This window comes from Drosophila pseudoobscura, chromosome 3 (assembly GCF_009870125.1).
Source record: "Drosophila pseudoobscura strain MV-25-SWS-2005 chromosome 3, UCI_Dpse_MV25, whole genome shotgun sequence".
Classification (NCBI taxonomy): domain Eukaryota; kingdom Metazoa; phylum Arthropoda; class Insecta; order Diptera; family Drosophilidae; genus Drosophila; species Drosophila pseudoobscura.
The window spans coordinates 1,277,883-1,294,867 of NC_046680.1; the positions used below are offsets into that span (position 1 = coordinate 1,277,883).

Here is a 16,985-nt window from a genome sequence, read left to right on the forward strand (position 1 = left end):
TAATTGGCACTGGAGAGCTGAGCTCCAACGATCGAACCGAATCCAAAGCCGTATCAGCGAGGCAAGAGCGAAGGTGCTGGAATTTCTCGATGTCACTGAGATCCGCATCCGCTTCAATCACCGATTTGAACATTGCCATAAAATCCGAGAGCTCGACGTATCCACCAGTAAACTTCAGCTCAGGAAGTCGCTGCTTGTGAGCCATGATGATGGTACTATGTCCGGAATGGCTTGGCAGAGTCGTAGAATGGGCAGCGGCGTGTGACTGGCTTACTTCCACAGCAGCCAGCAACTCAGCTTTCAACGATATGAAAAGAGTATCGAAGATTTCGCGCAGCTCACTCCCAATCTCGTTTTGATCGAGAGCCTCCAACTCATTATGGGCCTTATTAAATTCCGCTCGAATTTCTGCCAACATATCAAGGCGCACCTCGACTTCCGCGGCGGTCAGCTTGTCGATTTTATTCCCCGCGAAGGATTCGCCAAGCCTGTGCAATCGATCATATAATGACTGACTTTTACGCTTATACAGACTCAGTCTGGAATCAGCCACCACAATATTTCCGCCCGCGCCTGTATTCGGATCGTTGTCCATGTTAACCGTTGTGCAATTCGACACAACAACGGAAAATGAAATACCGCTTAAGCGACGATGTATAAAACGACGATGTACGAAAAGTCAAGAACCGCGACTGTAGCTGCGATGAGAATGAGAGATTCGACGCTTAAAGTACCGGAATTTGTATATAAATATTCCAGCCGCACTCTCACTGAATTTGCACTTTAAACTGTTTTTCAACGTGCACCCAACTGTATTTGTTGGTAGTTAAACTACCCAACAACAAAATATTGTATAATTAATAAGTGTTTTAACGGAACGCGATTAAGCAATGGTTTTATATCACGTCGGGGTCACCAATGTTTGAGATGCCAAGCTTTTTTGGCACCTATGTGTTTCAAAAATGAAAAGAGAATTTGGGTTAAACTTTATAATTCGTATTTAATCTTTGTGGCTTAGCGGAAGCCGATTGCTTGTTATGGCCAGATAAAATTTATGCGAGATCGATATGCAACCAATGCGCAGAGGGGTTAGCAAAGAACTAAAAATAGACGACGGAGTTAGATCAAAGTGATTGCCGAAGTGGCGGCAGCAGATCAAAGTAATTGCCGAAGTGGCGGCGGCAGAGAGCCCCTTTGACGGGAGAACGCAGCAACATAGGCGGCTCTCTCTGCTCATACAATAATAATGCTTAAAGTTACGGTTATTCTTAAGCGGCTGGCCCGAACAAACATTTCATTTCATTCTCGCTTGCAATCCGATCTCAATAACTTTCAGTCATGCTGTTGAGCAAACTTGTTACACCTTAATGCCTCGAAATGCAAAGTAGACTCACTAGAAATTGTATACCGTTGCTCCTTCCACTTTGTAGATCGAATTATTCCTTGCATGAACCGTTTAGAGTCTTATGCTGGGATTATAATTCCCTCTACCATATTATATCCACCACTAATTCTCTAATTAAAAAACTAATACTCAAATACCTGGCTCATAATTAGTAATTGTAGTGGTATTTGTATTTTGAAGGCATGCTTAGTTCTAGTAATGCTTTAATAATTAGTAGTTAGTAATGTTTATTTCCAATTTTCCTCGCATATTAGCCTAACAGCTATCTTTCCTGCATGCTCGCGTTCAAATCGGTTACCACGTCGCGCGTCATGCGGCAGCGACACTCGGTCGGTTGCAGTCATTGCATGTCAACGTCCAAGATAAAAAAGTATAGTTTGTAAATTATGTTTAGATCGAATAACAGGTCAAAGTTAATTAGACAGGATAGTATTAGCTACTTGATACCTTGTCCTTTACATCTATATTGTAACACATATTTGTTAAAGCGAATTTGCATTTGCGTATTTGTTTTCGAAAGCGAAAGTACTCGTATGTGTGTTGGTTATACGACGGTATTCTGATAAGTACTTAGCCTGAAAAAGAAAAACATAGCCTCCTTTAGCCCATCTGAAAATACGTTTTCTCAACTCGTTTTCTGCAACTCGGCGTCGAGTCGGCGCCATAAATCCGCCTTGTAGAGCCGTGTGATCTTTGCACTTCTCTAGGTAATCGATGTAGATCTCTTGTGATCCCAGAAAACGGTTGCCATCACCTTTCAGGCCGATAAGGCAGTCTTCGCCTTCTTCAAGCCTGTTCGCCAGGTAAAGTCCACTGTGTGTATCAGTGGATCCATGTTTCGTCGACGGTCAAGAAACGACGCAGAAAGTCCTTCGGATTGCGTTCAAACAGCGTCAAGCACTGCTCTGAAGTGGTCTCACAGTTGCGCTTGTTCCCTTTCAAAAATGAGAATCGAATCACCGACCGATATTGCTCTTTTTCCATTTTTATAAAATCAGTGAAAATCACTTCCATACGTGGTCAAAAAACAAAATACGAGTCCGATTCGTATGAAGTTTTAACAACAGTCGTCTAAAAGAATAAACTACACGATAGTAAATCTCTTTTATCAGATAAGATAACGGCAATACACTTGTAACAATGCGATATCCAAAGAATCTGGATACACAATAAGTACTTATAAGGCCACCCTGGTATGTACGTGTGTTGGTTGCAAGAACGTCGTCATGTAGATTTAGCTATGACGATCAGCTCAAGACTGCATGAAATAAATAAAAATAAATTTTGATAACGAGAGAAAGTGATAGAAGAATCTCAGTGATGCAGCTAAGGCGGGGACGAATGATAGATAGAGCTCGAGAGAACTGAAGGAACGAAGATGGCGCTATAGAGAGGCGAAAGAATGACTGTGGGCAGTGCTGCCATAGGCTGCACCACTATCTATAATTTAATGTAATTAATATATACTTTATGGGGTCGGTAACGCTTCCTTCTGGGTGTTACACACATCCACTTTTACTACAATTCTAATATACCCCTATACTCTCCGAGTACCAGATATAATAATAGTAGTTCATTAGACAATTTTTGAATCCCGACGTCCCGACAACAAAGAGTGTTTGAGAGAGAGAGACAATTTGCGTAGTCACTGCAAATTGATTTGTTCATTTTGGTGATAATAATCAGATCTGATCCGGATTAGGCAAACTGGCAATGACTATCTTTATGTGTCGGTGTTTTTGATTTTCTTAATATATATGTATTATTGTCAAATTAGAGTTCAAATTGTATTTTTTGTTAAAAATATTATTCAGTTGTCTAAATTTAGAATATTGTACTTACTTGAATATTTAGTTCCAAATTTTTCCATTGGCAGAATCTTGTAAATTTTTCGCTAAAAACAAAGAATTATATAAGTTTATTCTTCTATGTTCATGTAAGGCTTTATCATATGCCCAATGCGGGTAATTTACCCCGGTAATTATACCCGATACTACAAATGAGAATAGGGGATGTTAGATTTGTGGACCCCATAAATTATGTAAGTCTTGATCAGCATCAATAGCCGAGTAGATGGAGCCATGTCTGTCTGTCCGTCCCTATGAGCGCCTGGTGCTTAGAGACTATAAGAGCTAGTGCAACGATATTTTGTATCAAGACTAATGTAATGTGTCACTGTTACACGTGTATTTCAAAATTTCGCGCCACCCCTTTCCGCTCCCACAAATGATGAACATCTGTGGCATCCAAAATTCTAAAGATACGAGAAAAATTAAAAACGCTCAATCATAGAGAATGACCATATCTACCGGATTATCGAATCTGGATCAGATTGTATCATTATTTTAACCAAAAGGAACAAATCAATTTTCGTTCACTCTCTTTTTTATACCCGATACTCAAAATGAGTATTGGGGTATATTAGATTTGTGGTAAAAGTGGATGTGTGTAACGTCCAGAAGGAATCGTTTCCGACCCCATAAAGTATATATATTCTTGATCAGCATCAATAGCCGAGTCGATTGAGCCATGTCTGTCTGTCCGTCTGTCCGTCCGTCCGTCTGTCCGTCTGTCCGTCCCCTTCAGCGCCTAATGCTCAAAGACTATAAGAGCTAGAGCAACGATGTTTTGGATCCAGACTTCTGTGATATGTCACTGCTACAAGAATATTTCAAAACTGTGCCCCGCCCACTTCCGCCCCCACAAAGGGCGAAAATCTTTGGCATCCACAATTTCGACGATACGAGAAAACTAAAAACGCAGAATCGTAGAAGATAACTATATCTTCTAGAGTGCAAAATCTCAACCAGATCGTATAATTATTATAGCCAGAATCAAGAAAACAATTTCATTCTTTCTCGCTCTGTCTCTCTCTAACACACAGGTTTCATGGTCGGTTTTGCCAATTGCAAAATATGAGTTCAAGGATCCGCCCCATTCCGCCCCATACAAAGGACGAAAATCTGTTGCATCCACAATATTACAGATTCGAGAAAACTAAAAACGCAGAATCATAGATAATGACCATATCTATCAGATTGCTGAATCTGGATCAGATCAGATCATTTTTATAGCCAAAAGGAACAAATCAATTTGCAGTGGCTACGCAGCGCCCGACGTCACGCTCAGACTGATTTTCTGTCTCTCTCGCACGCACTCTTTGTCGTGTCGTTAAATATTAGCGGCGTCTGCCGGAGGAGAGCCATACTGACTTAGTATCGGGTATAACCGTAGAGTTGCGGTGTCCGCAGCAACTCACAACGTTCCCCCTCATTTCTGCCCTCATTTCATTAGCCCTGCCTGCCATTAACATTTTGTTGAAAGTATTGTAAAGAATGGAGATTAAGAAGGCTGTCTATAGTTGTCATGACGGATTATATTAAAAATAGGTCAGTCTTGGCTCGGAGTGGCGATCGCTCGGAGTCTCTCTGTATAATACAAATATTCTCTGATTGTTTTAGTTGAGCAGCTATCGCAGGAATAGGGTAAGCTGGGCTTGCTGACGAGCGGCTTGAAAGCTGAACTGCAGATGCAATTGAAAGCTGCACTGGAGAGAGCAGGTCTCAATGTCGAAGATTCTAAGTTTTAGATGTCGTTTAAATTTCCTCTCCATAAAAAAGGTAGCAAGTCTGACGCAAACAAATATAGAGGTATAGCAAAGTTATCCGCTATTCCCAAAATGTTTGAGAAGGTTTTAACTCCGCACTTGCAACATCTCTGCAAGTCACTTATATCTCCAACTCAGCATGGATTTAAAAAGCGGCGATCAACCACCACGAACTTGTTAAAGTTTACCTCTTTCATTATTAAAGGCTTTCAAGGTATCTTACAGATGGATGTTATTTACACCGACTTTAGTAAAGCTTTCGACTCTGTAAACCATTCCCTTTTAGCACATAAACTTGACCTTTTAGGGTTTCCGGCCAACCTCCTGAGATGGATTTCTAGCTAGCTTTGTTCTAGGTCTCAAAGAATCCTCTTCAAAAACTCCCTCTCTTTACCAGTAAAGGTTTCTTCGGGAGTACCACAAGGCAGCCATCTAGGCCCCTTACTCTTCACACTCTTTATTAATGACTTGCCTTCAGTATTAACATACTCTCGAGTACTTATGTATGCGGATGATGTTAAACTCTGTGTCCAGTACAAGGACATTTCATTTCATTCTCGCTTGCAATCCGATCTCAATAACTTTCAGTCATGGTGTTGTGCAAACTTGTTACACCTTAATGCCTCGAAATGCAAAGTTATGACATTTCATCGTTCTAGCCCTTTGTTGGCTCCCTACACCCTATTTGGTGGTTCTCTTGAGAGAATTACCCTGGTGGATGATCTGGGTGTTATGTTAGACGCCAAGTTAAAGTTTTCCGAACACATTTCTACCATGCCTATTTCTACCGTAAATAGGGCCATGGGCGTGCTTGGGTTTATAAAGAGGTGGTCAATGGAATTTGACGACCCCTATATAACAAAGACTCTCTATACCTCGCTTGTTCGTCCGATCTTAGAATACGGCTTCTGTGTATGGTGCCCTCAGTAAAAAGTACTTTACGACCGTATAGAAACAGTAGAGAACAACTTTTTGCTCTTTGCTCTGCGGGGCTCTTACTCTAGTAGACTGCTATTAGTAAACCTCCCATCCATAGTTAACCGTAGAAAAATGCTTGGTGTGATTTTTATGCACAACTTGATCAAGGGTGGCGTAGATAGCCCTGATCTGGTGAACCGCATAAACTTCAGTATTCCTATTAGACTTACTAGAAATTTTATACCGTTGTTCCTTCCAGTTTGTAGATCGAATTATTCCTTGCATGAAGCGTTTAGGGTCTTATGCTCGGATTATAATTCCCTCTACCATATCATATCCACCACTAATTCTCTTCCTCTTATTAAATTACTAATCCTTACACACCTTTCTAGTAATTGTAGTGGTATTTGTATTTTGAATGCATGCTTAGTTCTCCTAGCAAGAATATCTATACTTTATCGGGTCGGAAACGTTTCCTTCTGGACGTTACACATATTCACTTTCTCCACAAATCTAATATACCGCGATACTCATTTTTAGTATCCGGTTTAAGAAGAAGATATACAGCCATGCTGAAGTTTCCACTTCCACAAAAGTTTCCCCATTTACTGCGATCACATAAATTGGTGCTCAAAACGAAAACATTTTCCTCGACGAAACGAAAAGTAAACGGTGTTTCCCGCCACATTAATTCAAAATGTTACTTACAGCTCGTCAGACATATTAAATATAAAATAAAGTTGAATAAAAATGATGCAACAAGAGAGTTCAGACGAGCTCAAAATGTTTTTGCGATCACTTTTTCGTTACTTTTTATTTGTGTATGTCCAAAATGTATGCGCCGGCAAAGCAACGGAACGACGACCGAAAAAGAACCACCGAGATGTTTTGCACTGTTTCAAGTTCGAATTGGAGAGAGAGATATGTATGTGCAGCCGGTCTCGAGAGCTGGCTGAAGCAAAACGACGAAAGAGGCGGCGAAGAAAACTAACGGACCACGCTTAGAACTCTATGCAGCCGGTCTTGACAGTGCGCTGCGCAGCAACGAAACAGACGGCGAAAGAGAAGCGAAAACGAATAGCGGGTCACTAGAACTGACACGGTCGGCCACAACGATCTTTGGTTCGCCACTTTTCGACAAATGTTACGGTGGTTTGGAAAAATTGGGCAAAAAGATTTTTTGCGTTATTTTTGCTTTGTAGATTTGACTTTGACTTTTTAGTTTTCTCGTATCTTCAATATTGTGGATGCCACAGATTTTTGTTTTTCGTGGGGCGGAAGGGGGTGGGGCGAAATTTCGAAATACACATGTAACAGTGAGATTTAACAGGAGTGTGAATACCAAGGTATGTTGCTCTAGCCTTAATAGGCTCTGAGATCTGTGGATGCCACACATATTCGTCCTATGCGGGGGCGGAAAGGGGTGGTGCGAAATGTTGAAATATACTTGCGCAGGTTCGATATCACATGAGTGTGGATGCCAAATTTGGTTGCTCCAGCTCTTATAGTCTCTGAGATATAGGCGCTCACTCTTTGCAATGGACAAAGCCGACCATGAACCATGAATCAAAAATCGTTCGTTCTCGAGACGTGTTTTTGTTTTGTTCCGCTTATTTTCCATTTATTTTGCGAATACAGAAGCTGTTTTTCAAAACAAACCTTGATAAAATCCCCACTTAACCTACAGTAAAAAATCTGTTCTTTTACGCGAGTGCATATTTATTTATTTATTACAAGCTACAAGCATGGGGCTTCTAATTAGAGCACTAGTCACTAGATGGCACATTAGTTTTGGTTGGGTCAAACTCAATTATTATGATTATATAATCATTTCTAATTTAGGGTTACATATGGATGTTATATTCGGCATTTATTAATTATAGGTAATGTTGTCTTTTATTTTATTTTATTTAATTAGGTTTTGAGATTTACGGTTCTTAATCTACTATAAGGTGGGCTCTTAACTGCGTTTTGAACTGTGAAAGGTTACTTATCTTTTTCATGCGATGCGGAAGCTGCTTCCAAATGCGAATGACATAGACGAAGAAATGCCGGAATTTAAAGTTGTATGTCGAATGGTGATAATATTATTTGTTCTGACGGAATTAGTGAATCTAAGAATTTGGAGCAGGTATTCGGGTTGTTTGGTGAATATTATCCTATGAAGGAATGTTAGCATCTTATAGTCAGTCCATTTAAAAAAATGCATTTCGAATATTTTGAATTACGGCTTAACCCAAATATATATCTAGCTGTATAATTAAAGCACACGTTCAATTTTTGTAGTGAGGGCACCATGAGAAAAACGTATACTGCATCGAGAGAGGTAGTTCTTATAGCATTGAGCACTAAGAACTAAAACGTTTGACCGAGCTATTACATAGCGAGAGTGAGAAGTAGGAGAAGCAACTTCTTGAAATTTTGTATAGTCTTGATTTTAAGTTTTTTTACACTGGATAATTCTTTGGTAAGCCAAGGGAGCTTTCCAGATCTAATCGGACAAGAAAGCGGGACACAAGAATCAAAAAATGTGCCAAGAGCATTGTAAAAAATGTTTGTGCCTTTTGTGACATCAGTGCACAAGTACAAAGCGGACCAATAAAAATCCCTAATGAGTATTATTAAGGTTATTAAGCTTCGCAAACTCGGCTTTACGAAAGCGGTCACTTTCAGATAGCCTACTCGACCGATCCAATACAGTTGGTCCTATATCTAGCGACACTTCGGAAGAAGGATGGTAGGAGTCTTCAAGAATAGTGAGCGGAAGGGCTCGGGTTAAAAACACTAAAGTCGGATCCGATACAAAGCACAGATCAAGCAACCGACACAAGCAATTTTTCACATGGTTGACTTGAGACAGGGACAGGTCAAGCCAGCCGTCAACAAAGTCATGTCGTGACATGGGCTCTAGGTTACTAGACTCGTTCACCGAAGACCAAGCAGTTCCGGGCAAGTTTAAGTCACCAAGAACTATCATATGATCCTTATCTGATAGAGAGGAAGAAACAGCAGTTAAAACAGACAAATGCTTCTCATAAATAGAGATATCCGAAGAAGGTGGAATATACGAGTAATTAATGAATATAGCGATAGCGGGAAGAATTAGTTTTACACACAGTAATTCCAGTTCCGGTTGAGCCTGGACTGTGAAGTGTTCCGACGTGAAGAGTCCACTGCAATCAGAACCCCTCCTGCACGTCGAGACGAACGGTCCTTTTTAAAAGTTGTGTACCGACCAGCCAAAACCTCGGAACTAAGAGTGTCCGGCATTAAGTTTACTACGTAAGCCTCTAATAATCTGATAAGTTACCAAAAGAAAATTTAGTTTTTTGGAGAGGGGGAAGCAGGACGAGAGGATGAGGAAGAGGAAGTTTAGGTTGAGGGTGGCACAATGGAATGATTTGTTAGAGTTATGGGGGGCCTATTCTTCTTCTTAGCCTTAAACTCCTTCGCGACCAAATGCTCCGGCCAAAATTTAGCGGAGCAAATGGTGTCAAATTGAGTTGGGGAGATGCTTAGCTTAAACGAGGCTATCTCCCTGGCTTAAAAGAAGTTAAATTTCTTCACCTTTAAACCCACGGCTATTATTTTGCTTTGAATAAAAGCAATTACATCATTAGATGTGAGGTCAAAAACTTGTCGTTTTGGTGGGACTCCCACCAGTGTTTTAGGCACCACAGGCCTAGTACCTGTGGTGGCAATATCCGGAGGTCCGGACCTTTTGATCACTGGTGGGATCGGAATTAACGGGACAACTAGCGAGATTGCGGATACCACGGACACGGACGCTGCAGACGTACTTGGCTGCACGTTCTCCGCAGCGATGAATTCGGCTACCTTATCTGCATCGCCAGCACCTGTCGTTTCCCTTGAAGTGGCAAACGAGATCAACTGCTGCACACCGGGATTGGTCAGAGTCAGTTTTTCGGCAACGAGCTGCTGAGTGACTGTTGGCACTTGCAGATCCCGCGGAGTGACCCTTTTACGCCTCGGAGACTCATTCAGCAGTTGCAGACTGCCAAATTGAGACTCCATGGCTAGGAGCCGATCGTAATGCTTTTAAAGCCGTAAAGCCCTTCCGCGTCTGCCTCAAAAAAGCCACCATATCATTCTGCACCGCACGGCATGCCTCGCAACTGCAATGCAACCCATTGCGTTTGGCTATAGCATCACTCGCGAGGCCAGAAAATCCAGCGCATTTTGCGTGCACTACGCTGTCGCATAGCAAGCAGGAGACATTCGGCTGATTGAGGGTGACGTGCTTCTTACAAGTTTTTTTGGCGTAGATTACAGCGTATTCCATTTATATCATTTATTTATCTAAAAATTTGCAACAAAAAATTTCAAAACAAATTGGTATCAGACCAATGTGCCAGACAACGTTCAAAGCGGAATTTGTAAAAAAGAGATCAGGGAGGAGAGCGGTAATAGCGAGAGCTACTAAACAGAGAGCGCTATTGCTCAGAAAGTTTAAAGACCGACAGAGAAAGAAGAGTTATTTTAGTTTGGATAATAGGGAGAGAGTGTCAGCTACAGCAAAGGCTACGGGAGTACCACAGGGCAGCCATCTAGGCCCCTTACTCTTCACACTCTTTATTAATGACTTGCCTTCAGTATTAACATACTCTCGAGTACTTATGTATGCGGATGATGTTAAACTCTGTGTCCAGTACAAGGACATTTCATTTCATTCTCGCTTGCAATCCGATCTCAATAACTTTCAGTCATGGTGTTGTGCAAACTTGTTACACCTTAATGCCTCGAAATGCAAAGTTATGACATTTCATCGATATAGCCCTTTGTTGGCTCCCTATACCCTATTTGGGGGTTCTCTTGAGAGAATTACCCTGGTGGATGATCTGGGTGTTATGTTAGACCCCAAGTTAAAGTTTTCCGAACACATTTCTACCATGGTAAATAAGGCCATGGGCGTGCTTGGGTTTATAAAGAGGTGGTCAAAGGAATTTGACGACCCCTATATAACAAAGACTCTCTATACCTCGCTTGTTCGTCCGATCTTAGAATACGGCTCCTGTGTATGGTGCCCTCAGTACAAAGTACACCAGGACCGTATAGAATCAGTACAGAAAAACTTTTTACTCTTTGCTCTGCGGGGCCTTAACTGGTAAGACTCCCATCTTACTCTAGTAGACTATTATTAGTAAACCTCCCATCCTTAGTTAACCGTAGAAAAATGCTTGGTGTGATATTTATGCACAACTTGATCAGGGGTGACATAGACAGCCCTGATCTGTTGAGCCGCATAAACTTCACGATTCCTATTAGACTGACTAGAAATTTTATACCGTTGTTCCTTCCACTTTGTAGATCGAATTATTCCTTGCATGAACCGTTTAGGGTCTTATGCTCGGATTATAATTCCCTCTACCATATTATATCCAACACTAATTCTCTTCCTCTTATTAAATTATTAATCCTTACACACCTTTCTATTAATTAGAAACTGTAGTGGTATTTGTATTTTGATTGCATGCTTAGTTTCTTAGTAAGTTTAGTGCTAATTTTCCTCGAATGTTAGTCTAATATCTATCTTTCTTGCATGTTCGCGTTTGGTTCGGCTACGCACCGCGCGTCATGCGGCAGCGCCCCTCGGTCGGTTGGGCGGGCGGAGGGCTGGGTTTTGCCTGGGATCCGCGCGTAACAGCCTTCTGCTGGTGTCACACGGGCCACTTGACGGTGCAGTAATTGCATCGCCTCTTGAAAGATGCAGTCATTGCATGTCAACGTCCAATAATTAATAAGAGCGGGCTAAACACAGCGTCAGCGTACTTACAGAAAGCAACACACAAACACACGATTAACCAACGCACAGAATTCATATCAAGAATTTAGTTTTTATGAAAACAATAAACTCGCGTTAAAGACCAGATTTTTTACTGTAGGTTAATTAAATGGAGATTTTTATTTTGAAATTCTCTACACCTAGTTTTAATGACAAAAAAAATATTGGCGTTTTCATGACACAATTCGTAATTTCAGCGTTCGACGCAGATTCCCCACGCAGATAAATTATGGTGGTATGGTGGAGACCACATGCGGGAAGTTCATCGCTTTGAGCTGAAGGGCAGAGTACAACGTTATGGAGGAGTCGCTTCTAGAGTTCGTGACAAACATATAGCGACCATGATGCACCAGCCGACTTTCTGGAAAGATGCAAGACGGTATCAGGAACATAGAAACAAGCCGCGCAATGGTTCTGATGCAGAGAAAAACGTACGTGGAAGTGGTCAGTCAAGCATTGAACTATGAAACATCGCTATTGATATGCCGTCAATCACCAAAAGTGCATACTGTACAAGCTGAGGTGAATAATAGTCATCGACCGACAAGAACCCAAGGAGAAGGATTATCTAACGGAAGATGCTTCATTTGAAAACAAACGGGTCATATGGCGAGACAATGTCGCGATAGACCAAAAAGACAAAAAAAAAAGAGATATCAAAAAGATGAGACTAGAGACCCCCGAGACAGATTTGTTAAACTAACTTAACCTGTCCCAAAATTTTCGTTTGCCAGTTGGAGCGAAACTCGAAGAACCTTTTTTTTAGAGGCGTCATGGATGGAAGTGAGCTGTTACTAATTTTGAACACAGGTGCATCTCATTCATAATCAATAGAAGAACATATAGTTAAGGGAAATGTGGAGCCTCTGAATGGGTCTACGTCAGCGAACGGATACAGGTGTAGAGGCACATGTAATAGACATGATTAAAAAAAATCTTAGAATAGAATCTTATAAATTTTGAAGACGATTTTATCGTTGCTGATATTTTGGACGACGAAGTGGATCTCATGATCCGTTATGGCTGTACAGTGGATTTTCAAAAAAATTCTGAATCATGAAAAGAGATTACGATGGCTGTAGACTGCGAAACAAGTGAATCTAAAATGAATAGTTATCGTGTGAAAACTGAGCCTTTAGGAAGATTACAGATCAAAAGCCTACAACTAAATCCAGAGAAATTCAAATTTTTCCAAACGAAAGTTAAATATTGGCTTCATCAAGTAAATAGAGTAGTCCACACTGATAAAGATAAAGTAGCGGCAGTTCAAAACTGGCTTTGTCCACAAAACTTACAAGAGCTTAGAAGTTTTTTGGGACTGAACACCTATTATCGCAGATTTTTTCCTGGGTTTGCAAATGTGACAAGAAACGAGGGGGAACGTTGGGAGTCGGCTGCGACTCTACATTTATGCTGGGATGCGGGTGTAAGACTGCCATCTTACTCTAGTAGACTACTATTAGTAAACCTCCCATCCTTAGTTAACCGTAGAAAAATGCTTGGTGTGATATTTATGCACAACTTGATCAGGGGTGACATAGACAGCCCTGATCTGTTGAGCCGCATAAACTTCACGATTCTTATTAGACTGACTAGAAATTTTATACCGTTGTTCCTCCCACTTTGTAGATCGAATTATTCCTTGCATGAACCGTTTATGGTCTTATGCTCGGATTATAATTCCCTCTACCATATTATATCCAACACTAATTCTCTTCCTCTTATTAAATTATTAATCCTTATACACCTTTCTATTAATAAGTAATTGTAGTGGTATTTGTATTTTGATTGCATGCTTAGTTTCTTAGTAAGTTTAGTGCTTATTTTCCTCGAATTTGAGTCTAATAGCTATCTTTCTTGCATGTTCTGGTTTGGTTCGGCTACGCACCGCGCGTCATGCGGCAGCGCCCCTCGGTCGGTTGGGCGGGAGGAGGGCTGCGTTTTTGCCTGGGATCCGCGCGTAACAGCCTTCTGCTGGTTTCACACGGGCCACTTGACGGTGCAACTGCATCGCCTCTTGAAAGATGCAGTCATTGCATGTCAACGTCCAAATATGGAAAAAAAAAAAAATGCTCGATAGATACTCGGTCAGTAGGTGCGAAGAGTTTGTGTGTGTGTGTGAGAGAGAGAGAGATTATTATAATGATACAATCTGGTTTAGATTCTGAAAGCTATAAGATATTGAGATTTTGTTGGCACGGACGAGGGCGGGGTGAAGTTTTGAAATACATTTGTAACAGTGAGATATCACAGGAGTGTGAATACAAAATGTCTTTGCTCTAGCTCTTATAATCTCAGAAAACTAGAACTAAAGCATATATTTACTTCATGGAGTCAGAAACGATTCTTTCTGGTCGTTACACACATCTATTTTCCCCACAAATCTAATATACCACTATACTCTTTGTAAGTATCGGGCTTAAAAATCAATGCTACAAATGCACAGAAGAAGAAGAAAAAGCTTTTGAACAATTAAAATTTATCCTGTGTTCAGCGACGATCCTGGCTTATCCGGCACAGGGAACGCCAAAACGATTCTATTGGACTGGTTGCAAGGAGTCTGTAACTTATTGGATCCGTCGATGTGATCGTTGTGCGTTGGCAAAAAGACCATCTGATAGAAGTCACAGAAAAATGCGGCATAGCGTCATATCTCCGACGACATATCTCCGCCCAGTACATTTTGCCGGCGGAATTATGTCGCTTTTTTTCTGGCGGACTTATGTCGTTTGAAAGCGTCATATCTCCGCTCGGAGATATGACGTTTTGAAACGACATATCTCCGCCGTGTCACAAACGACATATCTACGCGCGGAGCTATGACGCTTAGAAGCGACATATCTCCGCGCAGCGATTTTGAGCAAATTATGCCGATACACCATCAAAAAATACAAAAAAAAACAAAAAAAAGAAAACAAAAGGAACAAATAAATTTGCAGTGGCTACACAGCGCCCAACGACATGTTCTGACTGATTTTCTGTCCCTCTCGCACATACTCTTTATCTTTAGCTGGTTACCTAACTGTAAATGCACCGTAAAAAATATTGTCTTAATTGAGCAAATATAGCTACTGCATAATTTATGAACAGCGTTTTTATTAGGAAGTTAATTTCATTAAACAAAAATTGTTAAAGAATGTTCTGGAAGCTTTTCAAGACGAAAATATTATGAACCGTTTTGGAATAACCAAGGGAAATACTGCAAATCAGTTCTATAAAAAAGTGTACGCATCGAGCTCGTTTGCTTATTGCATATTTTCATCAGACAAGGTAATCACCTTGATGCAAGCCAACATTCCGGAGCATAATAGGCATTATTTAATTGATGCTACATTTAAAGTGTGCCCTTTTGGAGATTTTAAGCAACTTTTAATAATTTATATTAAATATTTGCAGAAGGTAAATTTCTTCTTATGCTACACTTTATTTACTAACTCTAATCAAAAATTTTTTTTAATTAGATAACCCCTTTTGTTTTTGTTTTGATGACTCGCAAAACGGAGCTGTGTTATCAGCACTTATTCACATATATAGACTCGAACATTTGCTGCCTTAAAGGAGCATCCTTTATAACAGATTACGAAAAGGCAATGCGTAACGCGTTAAAAGGTCTGCATCCCAACATGAATTGTTACGCCTGTTGGTTTCATTTTACTCAAGCATGCAAGAAAAATGCCAAGCAATCGAGTGGTTTTGAAAATACTCTGAAATGCAATAAGAAAGCTTACATGCTATTTATGAAATTTTTGCACTTGCCGCTTTTACCAGAAAGCAAAATTGTCGAATCATTTAACCTTCTAAAAGGCGATGCAATAAACTTAAATAAGAAGCTGTTTTCTCCATTTTTAAAATATTTTAATAGACAGTGGCTTAAAAAGGTATATTTTATTTATTGTTTAATAATTGAGTTGTATTTTACTTATTAATTTTTAACCCTAATTTTATAGGAGGGACCAAAAAGCATATCCGTGTTTAAGAGGTCAACTAGAACCACGAGCTCAGTAGAAGCTTATAATTTGAATTTGGGAAATAAAATTCGAGCAAATGGGCACTTTTTTAAATTTGTTCAATGTCTTATTGATGCAGAATATGAAAAAAGTCGCGAGTTTGCTTTACTCTTTCAAAATGGTGGTAATGGAAATCAGACACAGAAGAAGAAATTACGTGTAAGTTGAATAAATTTTAAGTTCGTTCAAAATAATATGTTAGCTTAATTATTTTTGTCCTCAGGATCGCTCAAAAAAAATAATGGACGCAATGGATCTTTTTGAAAGAGGTGAAATTGATATACAGGGATTTCTGACATGCACTGTTTCCTTAGCTGACCGCTTTTCAAAGCAGGACTTCTTTGAAGGTGTGGACAATGAAAGCAATTTAACTGGAATGTCTTCTGATATGAAATCTTCCACATCGTCACTTTCATCGAATGCTTCTCATTCAAGTCAGTCATCTGATAAGTCATTGGTTCAAATAAATCCATGCAATGTGTGCCTATGTAACCCAAAGTCTGTGTTGTTGCGCCCGTGCAATCACGTAAACATTTGTGGTACATGTTGGGATCAAATTGTGGCCCACAACCAAGCAAAAAACGACTTGGAAGAAAATGAAAATATAAAGCCAAAATGTCCAAGTTGCAACCAAGAAGTCGAAGAGGCCATACGCAATGTTTTTATTTATAATTAACTTGTGTAAGTTAAGAACGAAAAAATTTAAGAAAACTGCTATTATGATTTCTGTGTATTTGGACTATTGCACATTTTTTAATTTCAATAAAATTATGTTATAAAAGGAAATGCTGTCAAAAAAATATAAGTGTATTTTACATGCGAAATTAGTTAATTATTTTCTGGCGGACTTAAGTCGTTTCGAAACGACATATCTCCGCCGTGTCACAAACGACATATCTCCGCGCGGAGATATGACGTTTTGAAACGACATATCTCCGCCGTTCCACAAACGACATATCTCCGCGCGGAGTATGTCGCTTTAAAACGACATAATTTCGCGCGGAGATATGTCGTTTGTGGATCGGCGGAGATATGTCGTCGGAGATATGTCGCTACCCCAAAAATGCGGCAGTACAATTCAGGAGCACTGTTTGAGAGGATTGCAATGGATGTAGCAGGCCCATTCTTAAGCAGTAACAGTTGAAACAAATATGTGCTCGTGGTAATAGATTATTTAAGCAAGTGGCCCAAAAAAGTATATCCAAATTAAAAATTTAAAAAATCGCTAAAAATTTTTTAAGCCCC

At 40.2% G+C, this 16,985-nt stretch overlaps 3 protein-coding genes across 7 annotated transcripts in view; 2 read left to right on the forward strand and 1 right to left on the reverse strand.

The window, feature by feature from the left end:
* Gprk1 (G protein-coupled receptor kinase 1) overlaps window positions 1-16,985 on the reverse strand; it is a 235,484-nt gene that overhangs the window by 146,487 nt on the left and 72,012 nt on the right. For all 3 annotated transcript variants that reach the window (XM_033378235.1, XM_033378236.1, XM_033378237.1), the window contains exon 7: window positions 3,248-3,299. In XM_033378235.1, the coding sequence (XP_033234126.1) occupies window positions 3,248-3,299 (52 nt within the window). The remainder of the gene's footprint in view (window positions 1-3,247; window positions 3,300-16,985) is intronic.
* On the forward strand, window positions 3,229-13,165 carry LOC117183641 (uncharacterized). Of its 3 annotated transcripts, none has more exons than XR_004468769.1 (2): window positions 3,229-3,382; window positions 11,931-12,057. XR_004468769.1 is itself a non-coding variant. In XM_033378242.1 (2 exons), exons 1-2 carry the CDS (start codon window positions 3,405-3,407, stop codon window positions 12,198-12,200), a joined length of 312 nt encoding a protein of 103 aa, XP_033234133.1. In that variant the 5' UTR covers window positions 3,365-3,404; the 3' UTR covers window positions 12,201-13,165. The 3 variants fall into 3 exon arrangements, 1 of the variants encoding a protein (XP_033234133.1); XR_004468770.1 differs by having other exon boundaries at window positions 3,229-3,341; XM_033378242.1 differs by having other exon boundaries at window positions 3,365-3,446; window positions 11,931-13,165.
* LOC26533236 (uncharacterized) lies at window positions 13,884-16,564 on the forward strand. Its single transcript, XM_033378239.1, has 4 exons — window positions 13,884-15,132; window positions 15,195-15,611; window positions 15,681-15,899; window positions 15,964-16,564. Exons 1-4 carry the CDS (start codon window positions 14,902-14,904, stop codon window positions 16,414-16,416), a joined length of 1,320 nt encoding a protein of 439 aa, XP_033234130.1. The 5' UTR covers window positions 13,884-14,901; the 3' UTR covers window positions 16,417-16,564.